Source organism: Dromiciops gliroides, chromosome 1, assembly GCF_019393635.1.
Source record: "Dromiciops gliroides isolate mDroGli1 chromosome 1, mDroGli1.pri, whole genome shotgun sequence".
Classification (NCBI taxonomy): domain Eukaryota; kingdom Metazoa; phylum Chordata; class Mammalia; order Microbiotheria; family Microbiotheriidae; genus Dromiciops; species Dromiciops gliroides.
Window position 1 is genome coordinate 596930149 of NC_057861.1, and position 17630 is coordinate 596947778.

Sequence of the window (17630 nt, forward strand, 5' to 3'; positions counted from 1 at the left end):
TTAAAAATTAAACAATGTAAGTGGAAAGAACCACTACAAAAGAGGGATGGCAAAGGAATACATATATATATATATATATGGAAATTAAGGTGATATAAAAATAAAAGATAAAAACATATAATAAATATAAATAAAAAGATATAATTTTTTTCTAAAAAGAACAAAAATATAGCACATGTAGGAAATAACTAAGATCATTTTTTTGCAAGATTTTAGATACTTGATAGGACCTCTTTTGGATTTCCTTCCAAAATCTTCAATGTTTATGTAGGTTTGACTTGTGAAGATACTGACATTCTAGAATATTGTACAGTAGAACTGAACTGTAAAACCTTAACAAAGAAAAACAATATGGTGAGTTGAACATGAACTCCAAACCAAGGAGATTCACTAACTGAACTATCGAAAGAACATCATCTATATGAATACAATGGAATACTATTGTACTATAAGAAACGATGAGCAGGAGGAGTTCAGAGAAACCTCGAGGGTCTTATGTGGGCTGATGATGAGTGAGATGAGCAGAACTAGAAGAACACTGTACACAGTAACATCAACATTGAGTGTTGATCTACTGTGATGGACTATATTCTTCTCACCAATGCAATGGCACAGAAGAGTTCCAGGGAACTCGTGATGGAAGAGGATCTCCAAATCCAGGAAAAAAAAAAAAAGACCTGCGGAGTATAGATGCTGAATGAACCATACTATTTCTTTTGTCTTTGATGCTGTTGTTTTTTTTCTATTTTGAGGTTTTCCATCATTGCTCTGATTTTTTTCTCTTATAACATGACTAATGCAGAAATAGGATTAATGTTATTATGTGTGTGTGTATATATAACCTATATCAGATTACCTGCTGTCTAGGGGAGGGGGGAGGGAGGGAGAAAAATCTGAAATTGTAAAGCTTGTATAAACAAAGGTTGAGAACTATCTTTACATGTAACGGGGAAAAAATAAAATACTTTATTAATTTTTAAAAACTAAAATAAATTTAAAAAAAAAGAACATCATCGGGGGCAGCTAGATGGCGCAGTGGATAGAGCACCAGCCTTGGAGTCAGGAGTACCTGAGTTCAAATCTGGCCTCAGACACTTAACACTTACTAGCTGTGTGACCCTGGGCAAGTCACTTAACCCCAATTGCCTCACTAAAAAAAAAAAAAAAAGAACATCATCAGTATTAATCTGCAAGGTAGTCCCATAGCATGGGCCTCAAGAATATTATTGTAACAAAGAATTTAGGATATTTCAATTACTATATAAATTTTAACATTTAAGAATTATTATTGAAGCAAAAATTAATAAAAGCTACAATTCTGCAAACACAGAAGATCTATAACTATCCAAGGAAGGAAAACCATCCACTGTACTTATACAGTTAGAGAAGAGCTAAGATTTTTGCCCTCTCTTCTCTGCCCCCACACCAGGCAGACACTTTTTCCAAATGGAAGCCAGGACACGATGGTGTTCTTTGAGATAAAAAGGGAACTTCTAAAAATAGTTAGTTGTTAGGATTATTACATGCAACACTTTAGGTTTACAAAGTATTTTATATATATTATCTCATTTGATACTCAAGATCACCCTATGAGATAGGTACTAAAGGTCTTATCCCCATTTAACAGTCAACCAATCAGTAAGCACTGGAAAATGAAGACAAAAACCAAGTTAGTCCTGCACTCAAGGAATTGACATCCAATTGGGGGAACATATGAACACAGAAAAGCAAATACCAAATATATACATGGTAATTTGGGGAGATGCAGTGGAGGAATGAGAAGCAAGAGTGGGAGGAAATCAGAAAGGCCTCATGAAGGAAGTGGCACTAGAGCTAAGCTTTGAAGGGAGGTAGGGACCATAAGAGGTATCTCAGAGAAGGGAGTGCACTGTATGCATGGGGGGAGAGGCTGTACAAAGGCTTCGAGGTAGGAGATGGAATGTTAAGAATGAAGAAAAGCAAGTAGATCAATTTGGCCTGAATGAGGACATGAAAGAAAAGAATATGTAATAAGTAGAGAAAGGCAAACTACAGCTAGGTTGTAAAGTGCTTGAAATGCTAGAGGAGTCTGTAATTTATCATAGAGATAACTGGGAACCATCTGAGCTTCTAAGAAAAAGAAGTGACATGGTGAGACTTGTGCTTTAGGAATGTTGATTTTGCAACTGTGTGGAGGATTGATTGGGAAGAGAAGAGACTAAAAACTTGGAAATCAATTAGGAGGCTATTGTAGCAGTCTAGGAGAGACATGATGAAAGCTTAACAGGAGTGGTGGCTTTGAGAGAGGAAGATAGAATGGAAATATTAGAGGGAAACTGACGAGCCCTACTACTGGGCAAGGGAAGGGGGGGGAGAGGGAAGACTGCCAGGTGACAAAGAATGAAGAATTACAATACTTCCAAGGTAGTAAACGTGGCTGACTGTACAGAAAGTGAAACCCTTCAAATGTCTTATAGTTGATTATATAGGATTGGAGCTGCAGAGAAAGATGAGGTAAAATTAGGAGTCAACTTCATTGAGAATTAATGGGTCCCAAGTGAGAGAGCATACACACAGAGCTTAAGACAGTTAGGAGACAGAATATGCATGACAATCCAGACCTTTGCAGAGAAGTGGCCAGATGGGGTAGGAGGAACACCAAGAGAAATCAGTATCATGACAACATAAATAGGATAAAGAATCCACAAAAAAAAAAAAAGAGTATTCAACAGTGTCAAATGGTACAAGGCAGTCAAGAAAGAAGGGGAGTGAGAAGAGCTCATTAGAGTGGGCAACTAAAAGATCAATAGCAACTTTAGAGAAAGAAGTTGCAAGTTGAGATTTGAGGTTGGAAGCTACAATGCAAGAGACTGAAAAAGGAAAGGAATTAGTGCAAACAGCCTTTTCAAGAAACTGAGCTGTAAAATGGAAAAGAGCTATAAGATAATATTAGAAAACAGATGAAGTCTTAGAACAAGGAACCTGAGAGTGGTCTAACTAACTTGCCCACATTCACAGTATTATTAATTGTCAGGGATGGGATTTAAACCTGGGTCTGTTCTGATTCCAAGTCTAGAGCTCTTTCCACCATACCATACTGCCTCAAAAGTAACTTTCACAGGGTCAGCATAGAAGTTCTTCTGTCCCTATATCTTCTTTTTCATTTATCTTTAACCATACAACTTAAGTTAGCCTAAGTCATCTCTCACATTTTTGCTAAAGCAACTTGGAAGATTAGTATTCTAGTGTCCTTGAGAGAACAAACATGGCAACCATCCTAGTTCTTATTTTTAATTTGATATTATGATCTTGTACAAAGCTAGAACCACTTTAATCTTATTTTTTTGCCTGGCAGAATAAAAACTATATTTGTACACTTTGGACTCTGGAAAGTTGAGCAGAATGACATACTGTCATGAAGTATACCTTGTCTCCGACTTGAAGACCTTTCACTTTCCCCCTGGTATTCTTCACTAGCTCTGGGTAGAAGAATTCCGGACAGCGCTTATGATCTGGTTCAAAGAGGGTAAGTGTGATGCGAACAGCTGCTGCAGCAGGTTCTGAGTCCTGGTGCTGCTCTGCTCCCCCAATCTCCTCCTTTCGGGGTTTTTTCAGAAATGTAGGATTCAGAGGGCCTGGGAGAGAGGTAAACTGGACCCTGTGGGGCTCAGTCATGGCTAAGCTCAAGTCTTGGCAGTGGCTACTGCAATGGCTTCTGTCAATATTGAAAAGAAAAACAGGTCAAACCTAGGTAACAGCCTTAAAAACAGCCTACAATCTCAAAAAAAGAAAATTAAATCTTAAGGAAATTTCAAATATTGAATTAATTTTTATGAAAAATTAAATTATATTTCTTTGATTTGTCACTTCATAGAAACTAATCTCCAAAGAAAAGTTAGGTTATGCACACACAGATAACATGTCATTACAACAAATAACATTACAAGAAAACCTGCATAACAAGGTCACAAAATCCCCAAAAGATCATCCTTTTACTCATTTCCAGGAATTAAATAACAAAATTCCAGTACAAAATTGAGTCTGGATAGTCCACAGGAGTTTGTTACAATTCTTTAGTGTATATTTAACTACATTTTAACTTCTCCCCATCATAACAGATTTTATTTCTAAAGTCAGTTTGAGGTTACAGAACATAGCGTTTAAAAAAGAATATCAAACACACCTTTGTCACAAGTGCTGTTCTGAGATATAGCACCTTGAAGTGGACCTGATCTCCAGCCGGCTTTCCTCATGATGGGGTGAGACCCATATGCCACAACTTTGTCTGTCCGTTGGGTCTTGGATCATGCCTACAAACGTGCCGCCCATCTAGCCTCAATGCCCATTCCCAGAGCTGGCGAGTCCTATGAAAGCCCTTTCAGAAGAAATGCCCTCAAGACACCTGAAACAACTAAAGGGAGAAGAGGAAGACTTCCAGTTATCGCTGTGAACTTGGTGTGGCGGACGCAGGCTTTACGAGTACGGCTAGGGTGGCTCTCTAGAGGTGCTCATCGCCCTGGGAGGCACGGGGCCGGGGGGCGCTCCGCACAGCCAGGCACAGCCCGCGCCACGGCTCCTAGGCCAAAGGGCAGGGAGCATCCCAGAGCGCCGGCTACCAGAGCTCCGGGGGGAGCGGTGACCCCGGCAGCCTCCCCCGCCCCGGGGCACAGGGGCAGCTACACTGACGTAAGGAGCGCGGTACACCGTCCCCAACCCACCCCAGGCCGGGGACAGCCCAAGGCGCAGGTGCAGACTAAGGACCAGACTCCAGGCCGCACGGAGGGCAGGAGTCCAAGGGTCCGCGGTCCGGGGACTCCGGGGGCCAAAGCAGCGGACTAGCCCAGCGATGGGTCGGGGAAAGAACAAGGATTCAGGCTCGGGCTCGGGCCGGGCAATGGGAGCTAGTAGAGAGAGAGAGAGAGAGAGAGAGAGAGAGAGAGAGAGAGAGAGAGTGTGGGCGGCCCCAGGACCCACGGGGGTGGGGGCGGGGGGATGGGGCGCTTCGAGACCAACCGCCGTAACGGACGGAAGGGGGAAAACTGCTGTCCCGGGGCCCTGGGCGGGGGAGGGTTACCGGCGCTGCCGGGGAGGGGGGGGGCGGGGCAAGGCGCGCGGCCGGATCTGTCAGCTGTTCGGATCCGTGCGTCCCCACAGTCGTAGCCGCCCCCGTTATGATCCCGTCCTCTCAGCTACAGCCGTCACGGTTCGGGGGGCGCTCGCTTATCACGCGCCGGAGGCGGGGGGGGGGGGGCAGTGAAAAGGGGGGGAGGGGTAACGGGAAGTCTAGGGGTTCGGCGCGCGGAGGCCCGGCGTTGAGGTCACGTGCCGCTAAACCACCCAATGCCTTTCGGGGGCGCGGTGGCGTCACGGAGCAGCGTGGGAATGACAGCCGGCCCCTGTCACGTGGAAAGAGCCACGCCAATGGGCGGCGCCGGGGCGGCCTGAAGTCCCGGCAGCCCGTGCGCTGTGGGTGGTTAAGTCGGTAAGATGGCGACTGTGAGTCTGCGGCTCGGAGACTTGGTATGGTGAGTAGCGGCGGGGCCCCTTCGGGAAGATGGGAAAGCAGGGAACGTTGGGTCTCCACCCCAAGCTACGGACCCCGAGCTTTGCTCTGGGGACTCTGAGCCTTCTGGCTTGTCTCTAGGTGCTGGCAGCGAGAAAGGGAGCTGAGGGACGGAGGCGGCACCAAGGGAGGGGGCGCTGGGGTGGGGAGAGGCGCCGGACGGAAGGGGCAGCCCGGCCTTGGGGGGAGGAGGGGTGGCCGGAGGTAAAGGGTGGCCTCAATGGGTTGCCTCTCCGTTCGGAAGCCCCGCTGCGAAGACTCTCCCTGGGGCATCTCCGGGCGCCCAGCTTTGGAAGAGAGAGATTGAGGCCGGCGGGGCGCAGCCGGCGCCAGCTGGTGCTATGGGGTGAGCTCAGACCGTACGTTGTTCGGGTCACCGTGTCCCAGGGGTCGAGTCGGGACTCCCTGGCAGGAATATTCAGGTGGCCAAGCCCTGCGGCTCGTCTGGTGGGACGGGTCTCTATCTAGCTGCGCAACGAAGTAACCGGACCGAACCGCAGCGGCGGAGACTCCGTGGGGACCAACCAACCAACTGTGGTGTTGAAACCGGACCGTTGGCTTAGTTCTATGAAGAAATAGTGGGGGGAGGGACTTTTGTGCTCTCTAAGCCTGGCAAGGATCGCAGTATGTTCTTATCCTCCCCTCCTGGCCCCTGGACTGCCTGAGAAAAAAGATTTACTGTTACTGTTACTAGCTTGTACAATTCATTTCTTGATACTAAAAAGCTTCGTTTGAAACAGTAAAACTGCACTTTGAAAGAGAAGAGAGAAGTCTCGTGTAGGAAGGGTTGCAAGCTTTGTTCTTGGACTTGGGAGGTGTGAACATAGATTTGCGAGCTAAATTATAGGCAAGGTGGGTTGAAGTGGATGGGCAGGCTTTTCGAGTATAAGTGGCTGACTCTCTGCGTTTTCTTTAGGGGGAAGCTGGGCAGGTATCCTCCTTGGCCAGGAAAGGTAAGTGTCTTTATACTAGAAGAACATTTCAAAAAGTTTGTTGTGGGAAAAACCAAAATTTATTACCAGAAGCCCTCCTAGGTAACAAATCTTGTGACTTTGGTGTGAATGAAGCAGTGCCTATTAGAATCTTCACTTGATTCAGAAAATAGGGGAATCTCTAGCCTTTTTTGTTGGAGAAGTAACTTGGAGGGAGAGGTAAAATTACCCAGCAAACAAAATTTTAACATTATTTTAGGTTTCCATATTTTTAAATGTTTGAAAAGACTTAAATCACAAGGGAGGGAAAGTAAGGTTTGTTGTCAAAAGTCAAACTCTCTTCTGTCTAAAAATCTTTGGTTCCAACAAAATGGTAGAGAAGGGGCCTACTACATACTACATATGTAGTAGACCGAGTTCTGTATATGAAGTCAAGAGAACCTGTATTTGAATGTTGACTGCTGCTTATTCCATGTATAACCTTAGACAAGTCACTTCTCTATGGGCCTCAGTTTCTTTGTCTGAGGAAGTTGATCACTATAATCTTGATCACTTCCAGTTCTGTAATCCTATTGATTCTAGCAACAATTAACTTCTCAAAATTTGACATTTTGGATGCAATGCTGAAGAACTCATCATAGCTCTCCATATGTTACTCAGTCCTTTATTTTCTTTGACACAGGTTAATAAAATGTTTCTGTCAGTCTTTTTTTTTTTTAATCTAGAGTCCTTAAGAGTCCACGATTCTTAATTGTCACTTTTTTCTCCCTCTGTACTTTGATCAACTTTTGGAGAATTCTGACATTTTTCTAACAACATGTACATGGTCCTTATTGAGATGGCATACTGTCAGGTATTATTGGTATTACTCTGATGGGCTGTAATAACCAAGTAATCTTACCAAGTAGTAGATATCTCTTTTGAAGTAGCTGAACATCTCTGTTAAATGATAGACATCTGTCTATAAGCTCTTGTATATTTAGTAGTTTTCGGTGATCACAATAGAAAAATAATATTGCATGTGGAAGGGCATGCCTTGGGCAAAATATATTTTGTTGTGTTTTTCATGTGCTTTTCTCTGGAAAGCTAGAGATACAGGAAAAATTTCTAATGGTAGACTTTGTAAGCTTCTTGAGGGCAGGAGTTTTATTTTTTCTTTGTGTCTCCAGCATTTAGCATAGTACCTTACATGTTATATGCTTAATAAATATTATTTGAATTGTCATAACTGAACCTTTTCTCCCTTTTGTCCTTTAAGATTGTAAATCCACCCAAAGATTTGAAGAAACCTCGTGGAAAGAAGTGCTTCTTTGTGAAGTTTTTTGGAACAGAAGATCAGTGAGTAGACCTCAGTTCATTTAATAAACACCTGCTCCTGTATAAGATTCAAAGGGATTCAAAGGTAAAGAAAAACACAGTCCTGGGTCTTGAGGACTTACAACCTAATATGAGGGATTAAGAAAGGTATATAACTATGATACAATGTACAATGTGATATGGGCAAGGGAAAAATCACTTTGATCTAAAGGAGTGAGAGAAGCTTTGTGGAGGAGGTGGTACATAAGGTGAGCCTTCTTAGAAGGAAGAAATGGCTTTTAACCTATAGGCAATTATAGATCCACAACTTTTTAAGGAGGCAGTAATACATGGTCATCATATCTGTACATTTAGAAGATTAATTTGGCAGCTATAGAAAGGATTAATTTGAAGTGGAAGAGAATTGAAAAGACTGTCAATGAAGAGAAAATTACAGTAGCCAACCTGAAAGATGATGATGACCTGAACTAGGATGGTAGCAGTTTGATAGGTGAGATCAAAATATCTGTGAGAGGAGTGTGGAACTGAATTAACAGGACTTAAATCAAAGATAGCTCTGAGATTTTAAACCTAGGTGACTAGGAGAAAGATGGTGCTATTAATAAAAATAGAAAAATTGAAAGGAGAGAAACATATTTGGGTGAGGAAGGTTGAATTCCATTTTGGACATGATGAGATTAGAGTATGTAGCAGCTAATTGGAAATACAAAACTGAAACTCGGGAAAGTTTCAGGCTAGATATATAAAATTAGGGGTTACCTGCATAGACATAATTATAGCCATGGAAGTGGATGAGATCACCAAAGGATCCCTCATAAGTAAGTTCCATTTTGTGGACTTTGGTAAGTTTCTCTTAATAGTATACAACCTACAAACAAGCAGGCATTCTCTGAAGAAAAGAGCTCTGGATTCAGTCTGATCAAACAAGAATTGATTTGGCTCTTATGTTCAGAGCATAGTGGTCAGTGCTAGCTGATGAAAAAATGAATAGCCCACAGAACCAGCTAGTGGGGAATTTATTGTCTATCAATTAGTTCCTAACATCAGTCTCATTTGTAGCCCAGAAAATAGTATGACTTTCTTCTCTAGAAGAAAGACACTGATCTTGATACTAGTCTTGTACAAGCTGTAAATAACTGGAGGCAATGCATGGCTGCCAATTTTGGTATAGAGGAAGTTGAATATATTTGAGAAGCTGACTTGTGAAAAACTAAAACCTGAAAGTAGTTTATTTCTGTAGAAGCTGTTATTTTGTTCTCCTTTAGTGGCTTCTGATAGGTTGTTGTGTATGCCCTAGTGTACATATTTAAGGCATGGTTTCTCTCTGAAGTAGTTAATAGAATCATAAATTTAGATTTGAAAGGGTGGTTAGAAGCCATCTAGACCAACCCTCTCATTTTACAAATGAGAAACAAATCTGTAGAGGTTAAGTGACTTGCCTAAGATTAGAGAGTAGAATTGAGATTTGAATCCAGGTCCTTTGATTACAAATCCAAAACTGTTTCCATTCTACTAGTTGCCTAGTCCTATTCTTTGTTTTTTGAAAACAGGTGACTAATCTTAAATTCTAATCATTACCAAATATTTGACTAACCTTGTTTTAGACATCAGGACACTAAAGCCATTAATTTGAAATTCATTGCCCTGACCAAGGTCCTACAACAAACCAGATTTTTAAAGTATAGTGTCTACCACCAGCTTTTTCAGTCGTCTCTACAGTTCTCTGAGCAGCTTTATCATAGAATTGTTTTATGTACATGAAACAGATCTTTTGATGTCTTTGAAGTAGTTTTATTTGTGTTGTTGAGTCTTAAAGGAAATAGAGCTTTAAGTTATAAAATTATCTACAACTATTTTATGAAAAACCTAGCCCTGGGTGCCTAAGTCCTGGAAAACTATATGCAGGATCAAATATAGTTGTTGTTTATTATGACACTTAATGAACACTGTTCAGATACCAGAAACTTAGATATTGTCAGAGGTGTTTTTAATAGATTTAGTTGTGAATTTTTACAAAATGGATGTACCTTTAAAAAAGTACATACTATACTACCTCCAGAAGTTAGGGGTGATTTGTTTATCTTACAAACTGACAAAAAACAGGCTTATGTTGATGTTGTAAAATATTAACTAGCAATATTTCTTTTTTCTTAAAATTTTGAGTTTCGAATTTCTCTTCCTCCACCCATTGAGAAAGCCAGAAATATGATAGCCATTATATATGTGAAGTCAAAGCAAGATTTCTTAATGCCATAAAAGGCCACCCCACTGCTTTAAAAAAAGAGAGTTCATTCAATAGATATTAAATACCTATTATGTGTGTAGTAGAGTAAAGCAAGATCACATAGCAGACCTTAGAATCAGGAGATACAGCTTCAAATCCTAGCTCCAAATTCCAGTTCTGTGCCAATTAATCTGAGTCTCTTTATTCATCTATAAAGTAGGAATAATGTTTAAAATACTTAGCTCTACTAACATTATAGGTATGTTGTGACCAAAACTTAAAAGTTTTATTGGAGTTTATTATTGTTTAAATAATTGCTCCAGGGGGGCAGCTAGGTGGCACAGTGGATAAAGCACTGGTCCTGGATTCAGGAGTACCTGAATTCAAATCTAGCCTCAGACACTTGACACTAGCTGTGTGACCCTGGGCAAGTCACTTAACCCTCATTGCCCAGCCCACCAAAAAAATGCATTTGGGGCAGCTAGGTGGCGCAGTGGATAGAGCACCGGCCCTGGAGTCAGGAGGACCTGAGTTCAAATTCGGCCTCAGATACTTAACACTTACTGGCTATGTGACCCTGGGCAAGTCACTTAACCCCAACTGTCTCACAAAACAAATAAACAAACAAACAAAACAAAAAATAAATAATTGCTCCAGGCCCAACATATTATGCATCTGCTGTGTCTCTTGATTCCCCCATCCAAGTGTATATCATCCAAGTCTTTGTTCGAACAATAAACTTTCTTCGTCCACTTGTTTTTTCTTTGTGGATAATTAGGCTGAATTCTTATGAGTGGCTGTAGATATATTTATGAAGCTTTCCCGTGTTCCAGGGCTTGATGCACACAGCACAATGTCTTCTGAGTGGCACTGTCAAAAGAGCATTGGATTTAGAATCAGAAAGACCAGGATTCAGGCAAGACATCTCACCTTTCTGGGCCTCACTTTCCTCATCTATAAAAGGTGGTTTGATCTAGATGGGCTTTAAGATCCCTTCCAACTCTGTACCTATAATTCTGGTCTACAAACGAGCATCTGGAAGACTTCACCAACTATAGGGAATCCTTCCATTTGGATTCATTTGGACATTTTCTATAATGTTGACAGACACCTTTAGCAGTCATAATCTCCTTGTTTTAAAAACACCTTACTTGATATTTTCCATCCAAGAGTCAAGGAACAGTCATTTTGGCTATATTTTTCAAGAAATCTTATATGTTTTTAAGATAGGCATGGGAAACATGTTAAAAGGAGGAGAGTTGAAATCCACATTTTGTTCTACCAAATGATTTTTTTATGTGATCATAAAACAATAAGACTGGTATTCACTGCTCAGTTATGTGACTATCAAAGTAAACTGCTATAGATGATCATTTGTGAAAGCCCACCTGTTCCCTTCTCATAGGCCATACTTAACTCAGACCAGGATTAGAACTAAATGAGACATTTGTCAAACAGCTAGCGGATTAACAAGAGTAGTTGTATAACCTTAGTATTGAAAAGCCATTCAGCAAGAATGAAGCATTAATTCATTTGGGTACAGTTTCCCTGCCTCTTTGTTGGCCATGCTGGTCAGATAATCAGAAACCTCAAAGAGGAGGTCCTGACTATTCCTATACAGGCTTTTGTGCTTAGGCCACCAGCAAACTAGGTCAGTGGTTTGAAACTTAGTTCCCTGAACCAGTTGTGTCTCAAATACTATTTAATACCTGTTAAAGAAAAACTAGACCAGCCAGCATGCTAGGGGCCTAGGAGATAATGCTCTTACCACATCTTCAAAACATAATGATATGGGGCAGCTAGGTGGCGCAGTGGATAAGAGCACCAGCCCTGGAGTCAAGAGTACCTGAGTTCAAATCCAGCCTCAGACACTTAACACTTAACTAGCTGTGTGACCCTGGGCAAGTCACTTAACCCCAATTGCCTCACTTTAAAAAAAAGACAACCCTGAGGTTTTGTCTTATACACTGCAAATTGGCAAAAATGACCCAAAATGGCACAAGTCAATATTGGAGGGAGTGTGGAAAGAGAGGCACACTAATACATTGTTGGTGGAGCTGTGAAATGGTATCTTTTGGAAGGCAATTTGGAGTTAATGCAAATAAAGTGACTAAGTGACTAAAAAGTTGATACAACTAGAGACTCCATTTAAAAAGTCCATATATGCCCCCAGATATTTATTTTTATATCACTTTTTGTCATAGCTAAGAAATTACAAACAAGGTAGATGACCATCAGTTAGGGAATAACTAAACAAATTGTGGTACTCAAATGTAATGAAATGTCACTGCTATAAGAAATGATGCATATGATGAAAACAGACATGGAATAATCTATATGAAGTAAGCAAAGCAAACAATATACACAGTAACTACAACAATGTAAATGGAAAGAACTACATACCAAAAGTCAAAAGTAAATATAACAAAATTATAAAATTCGAATGGGACTCAAATGAAGAGATATGACAGGACACCCTGCCCTCCAACCCACCCCTTTGTCAAGATGGGAAGTTCACAGGTATTAGTGATTATGTGTGTTTTGGACTTTTTCATTGTATCGATCGGTAGTATTGGGATTTTTTCCTTTAAAAATACTATTCGTTCTACAAAATAGCTTTCTGAGAATAGGTATACTTGGGATAAGTATGATGATATCAATAAAAACTTATTTTTTAAAAAATAGTGACTACTATAGCAGTTGAAAGAAAATCAGTGAGTCAAGAGAAGACCTGAAGACGTTTTAGAGGAAGTGGGATTTCAGTTGGGCCCTGAAAGATGGTTACAATATATATACCCAGAGAAGCAAGGACCTTTTAGTCAGGATGAAACAATGTGACTGACAACTTGAAGTCAAGGCTGAGTTGGGGGAAATTGACAGTTTGTAAAGAAAAGCACTATAAAATAACCTAAGGGAAAAGCAACATGGATTTTGCATGCCTTATGAATTCACTAGAATTATTTGAGGGGTGATTAAGTGTGGATTAGGGAGGATCTCTAAATATGTCAGATACTCATGTTTTTAAAAGTCTTCAACAGGGATCTTGACCAAAAGCTGCCTTAAAACTTAAGTTTTAAGAGAATTACAGGGAGGAAGAATTGTTTTGTCATAACTAAGAAACTGGTTTAAAGTGTGAAAACTAAGAGTAAGGATGAACAGGTATTCCTGGATACATCTTAAAGAGAAGGTTCTTTGTAATTAGGATTAGTCTTATTTAACATCCTTCTCTGGAGGAAGAAATTTCTCATGCTACTAAATTCTTCTGGAGAAATGGAGAAAATCTACAGGGAGATCTTGGACATCTTTGTGAATAGTCCAAAAAAAGTTGCAGATGAATTTTATTGTGTACAAGCTTAATACACAACTGGTAGAGTCATGATTTCATTGGTGTGAGTAAGTAGTCCCTTTCCTCCCTTGGTGCAGATCACCACTTTTCCATGCTTTCTAATTCTGTAGTTTTTGTCCATGTGTTTCTATAAATCCTCTGGTAAAGGATTCACATCTATTTTCTGGTCCTTGATAGTGTCCTTTATGATTTCTCATAAGTTATCAGTAACATGCTTCAACCTACTTATATATTTATCTTCCAACTTTCTACTATCCTTTGGGTTCTTATTAAAAGTATAAAATGAAAGACTAAGTTATTGGTCATAACTCATGAAGGGAGTGTCATAGTAGGTTATTCCCTGCAAATCTTAGTCTACTGTGCTGTTTCAGCCAAAAAAAAGTCAAGAAATGTTGAATATAATCAAGAACGCCAAAACATAGTCTTACTCTTTTGTGGTCAGTTTCATTTATGAAAGCCTTGGTTCTCTTTATCCCAGTACCCCAGAAATAAATTTCCCCAAATCATTTCAAATAATTTGTTTCAGATTACAGGCCTTCCAACCTTCTTTGACAGAGTTCTAGATCAATGTGATAGAGATCTTGACTTTAATAAGACTTTTGATAATGAGTGCTTGATCTAATTTGAGAAACTACCGGTGAGAGTGCCTTTGGCTAGAGGGGCGTGTGCAAAGGATTATTCTCAGGTTAATCAGGATCAGCTTTTGCCCCTCCCTTATTTCCCTCCCTCCTCCCCCACTGGTCTCAGGCTTTAGAGCTTGAAGTTTTCATACTGAAGTTAGGTGATGGAACTGGATGGCGTGGTTGGTATGTGTTCATTAAGTTTGAAGATGTGATTAAGCTAGGCATTGGGTGGGGCTGTGGTCTGCACTATCTGAGATAAAAACAGAATTCAAAGCTATTTAAGTAAATTTGAAAAGTAGCTAGAAACAAACCAAATCACATAAAAGTTCAAATCCCCTCAGAATCCCACCTCCCATTCTCTTCTTTGCTGCATTCTTGAGATAAACTTTTTTTTTGTTTGTTTGTTTTTTTTGTTTTTGTTTTTTTTTGCGGGGCAATGGGGGGTTAAGTGACTTGCCCAGGGTCACACAGCTAGTAAGTGTCAAGTGTCTGAGGCTGGATTTGAACTCAGGTCCTCCTGAATCCAGGGCCGGTGCTTTATCCACTGCACCACCTAGCTGCCCCGAGATAAACTTTTTAAGGTCAACTAGTCTGCCTATATCTTTGGTCCCATCTTCTCCTGGAAATCCCCTTCAATCATCCTCTCTCTAGCTTTCTCTTCTGCTCTACAACTCATACCTGAACAAAGGTGTTCTTCAGAAGTACTCACTGAGCTGTGATCCAGGATCTTTACTCATGAGGAACCTACTAAATCCCAAGGTACCTCATTTCCCTTAAAGACAGCTCTGACTATTTAAGATGTTATTTCTTACATCAAATTTTAATCTCTGTAATTTACTTACTACTTCTAGTTCTGCCCCCTCTGACAAAACAGAAAGTCTAATCTCTCTTCCACATGATTTATCATTAGATATTTGACAATAGAGATCGTGTTTCCACTCATCCTTTCTTCAAACTAAAACATCACCACTATATTCTGTGGTGAAAGTCAGAAGAAATTTTCAATGAAGTAAGAACCACAATATGGATTTTTCTACAGGGTCACTTCAGTGAGGCTATAACACTGCATACACTATCTCACCAGTAAAGAAATTACTACAATCTCATTGATTTTTCAAATTGATAGCCATTTCATAAAGGTTATTCTCAAAAAAGTATTACTGAGAAATAATGGACCAATTTCTCTTTAAAGTTCAGATCATCTACTAAGGTTTTGCTGAAGCCCCAATTGGCTTTCTCTAATCAGAGCTGACCCTAACATAGGAAAAATTAAAGTGGCTCATTGCATGAGGGGAATCTATGAAAGCAAGGGACAGAAGGTAGTTCATTCAGCTGATACTTAGTTTATGTATGCAGTCAGCACCAAGAAGTGGAAATGATACTATAGCCTTTGGTTGCCTAATATTATCCCTTACCCAACTAAGTACAGACGACTTGTTTAAGAGAGAGCTTTCCATTTTTTTCCCTTTCTAACATTCATGTTCTTTGTAGGGGTTGGTTGTTGTTTTTGTTGGGGGGGGGGGGTTGTCGCAGGGCAATAAGGGTTAAGTGACTTACCCAGGGTCACACAGCTAGTAAGTGTCAAGTATCTGAGGCCAAATTTGAACTCAGGTCCTCCTGAATCCAGGGCTGGTGCTTTATCCACTGCACCACCAGCTACCCCCCATTCACGTTCATTGTAACTAGATTTCACCTTCATTAAAACATTTTTGGGTTTTTTAGGGTATTTGAGGAAGGATGGGGGTGGGGCATGGAAGAGTTTGATTTGCCCTAAGTCACAGCAACTAGACTTATCCCTACCTGTGATGCATTCAGCTTTCATAAGAACAATTTTACTTTTTCTACATTGTCAGTTATTTCTTCATTTTTCCTTCTTTGCTTCTCTCTCTTTTTTTTTCTTTTTGCGGGGCAGTGAGGGTTAAGTGACTTGCCCAGGGTCACACAGCTAGTAAGTGTCAAGTGTTTGAGGCTGAATTTGAACTCAGGTCCTCCTGAATCCAGGGCCGGTGCTTTTATCCACTGTGCCACCTAGCTGCCCCCTCTTTGCTTCTCTTTATGACTGACCTACAATCCCCAGGTTAGGTAGAGCAGCAGAAACTTGAAGATAGTGGAGTTAAATGATGAAGGCCACTTTCATATGGTTTTTGGTGGCAGGGGGTATCAAGTTTGATACCTATGGCCTCACAGAGTTTGACAAAAGCTACCCTACCTAGGAAAACTTAAATAATAATTCTCTGTCCTAATCCTATTAATACTTTAATGCTATGGGAAATAATTCCTCTGATGGATGAGTTAGGCTCAATAGCAGGTGGTGTGTAATGTGTCTGAAAGTTCCATGGGAAAAAAAGCTCTGGCTCAGTTTGCTGTAGACAGTATAGCTTGAAAGCTTGTTCAATCATTTGGTGAGTTGTAACCTTGAAAAATATTTTAGATTAAAGTAAAATCTACCACACCTGACCTGTTTGCAAGGTTTTTTTCAACATATATAATTCTTGTTTTAAATGGGTTGAAAAAATCATTCAGTTATTTTGATGCCTTTATTTCAATGTAGCCCAGTCTTACATGTCTTATACTTAAAAGATCTGTGATTTCATTGGTGTGTCAGCACCAACACAGATCCCATCCACTTAATGTAGTGATATTCAAGTTGCCAAGAAATGTATTACCTTGTTTCCAGCCTAATGATGAAGTACATTTGACATTTCACTGGTATGTTTTCTGTTGTAGCAGCAGTCTTCCTAGTAATTCTCAGGAAAAGTATTTTGATTTTTATTATCTCTCTCCTCCAGTGTCAAGAAAGAGTAGATGGATGGGAAGGGAAGATTTTACAATCTTTTCATTAAGGAAATTGGAAAATTCCAAATGCAGTTATGTTCTATATTTGGCTTAAAAAGATTCAGGCTAAAAATTGGTGGGGAGGAAAATATATTGAACTTAGAATGGGGACCAGACGCTCTTTGAGGGAAAAGACCCATTATGCTGTCACACCGTTGGTTTGTTGTTGTTTGACCCTACAACTTTGAGCATTGTGTGATCTTTAAAATAGATACAATTCAGTTTGCCATTTTAATTTACTTTTGGGAGCACATCTGTTTCTACACTTAATTTACAAAGGTCTTGCCCTCAAAAACAAATTTTATATAGAGAGGGGCTGAATATCTGTATAGTGTTAACACTTGCCAGAAAATATGGATCTGGATCAAAAATTTGATTCCCTCTTGGTAGTAATATATTTAATCTCTTTATACTACCAAATAAAATTAATTTTTTCTCTTGAAATAAAGTACTACATAAGACCAAGATTCCTATATGCCATAATTTGTTCAGCCATTCCCCAAGAATCTTCAAATTGCTAAGTATTATGATCAACAGTGGGTGGTATCCATTAGTGGCTGTTAGTTCATTTGACTCACTTAACATTCATTAAACATTTATTAAGCATCTACTCTATGTAGGCACTGGGGAAGAGACAGAGAGATGATAAGACACCATACCTGCTCTCAAGGAGTTTACAATCTAGTAAGAAATTATTAGAAATCTCCCAAATGACACCCCTCTTGCTAACTTCCTCATTTTGTCCTTCCAAGCCACTCTTCTTCACAAACTTAGAGTAATTCTTTCTCTCACCCTCTATGTCCAATTACTT

General features: G+C 40.1%; 2 protein-coding genes across 8 annotated transcripts in view; one reads left to right on the top strand and one right to left on the bottom strand.

Moving 5' to 3' along the window:
* Positions 1-4553, bottom strand: part of UBN1 (ubinuclein 1) — a 38572-nt gene extending 34019 nt beyond the window's left edge. For 2 of the 3 annotated variants that reach the window (XM_043973985.1, XM_043973976.1), the window contains exons 1-2: positions 4163-4553; positions 3406-3694 (exon numbers count right to left, since the gene is read on the bottom strand). In XM_043973985.1, coding sequence (XP_043829920.1) covers positions 3406-3654 — 249 coding nt within the window. In that variant the 5' untranslated portion in view covers positions 3655-3694; positions 4163-4553. The remainder of the gene's footprint in view (positions 1-3405; positions 3695-4162) is intronic. The other variant, XM_043973996.1, reaches the window with a different exon arrangement.
* A 715-nt stretch (positions 4554-5268) lies between these two features.
* GLYR1 (glyoxylate reductase 1 homolog) overlaps positions 5269-17630 on the top strand; it is a 38050-nt gene continuing 25688 nt past the window's right edge. For 2 of the 5 annotated variants that reach the window (XM_044002144.1, XM_044002159.1), the window contains exons 1-3: positions 5269-5504; positions 6459-6495; positions 7733-7812. In XM_044002144.1, the coding sequence (XP_043858079.1) occupies positions 5467-5504; positions 6459-6495; positions 7733-7812 (155 nt within the window). In that variant the 5' untranslated portion in view covers positions 5269-5466. Of the gene's footprint in view, positions 5505-5736; positions 5889-6458; positions 6496-7732; positions 7813-17630 lie in introns of those variants that run through there. The other 3 variants (XM_044002134.1, XM_044002150.1, XM_044002168.1) reach the window with 2 other exon arrangements.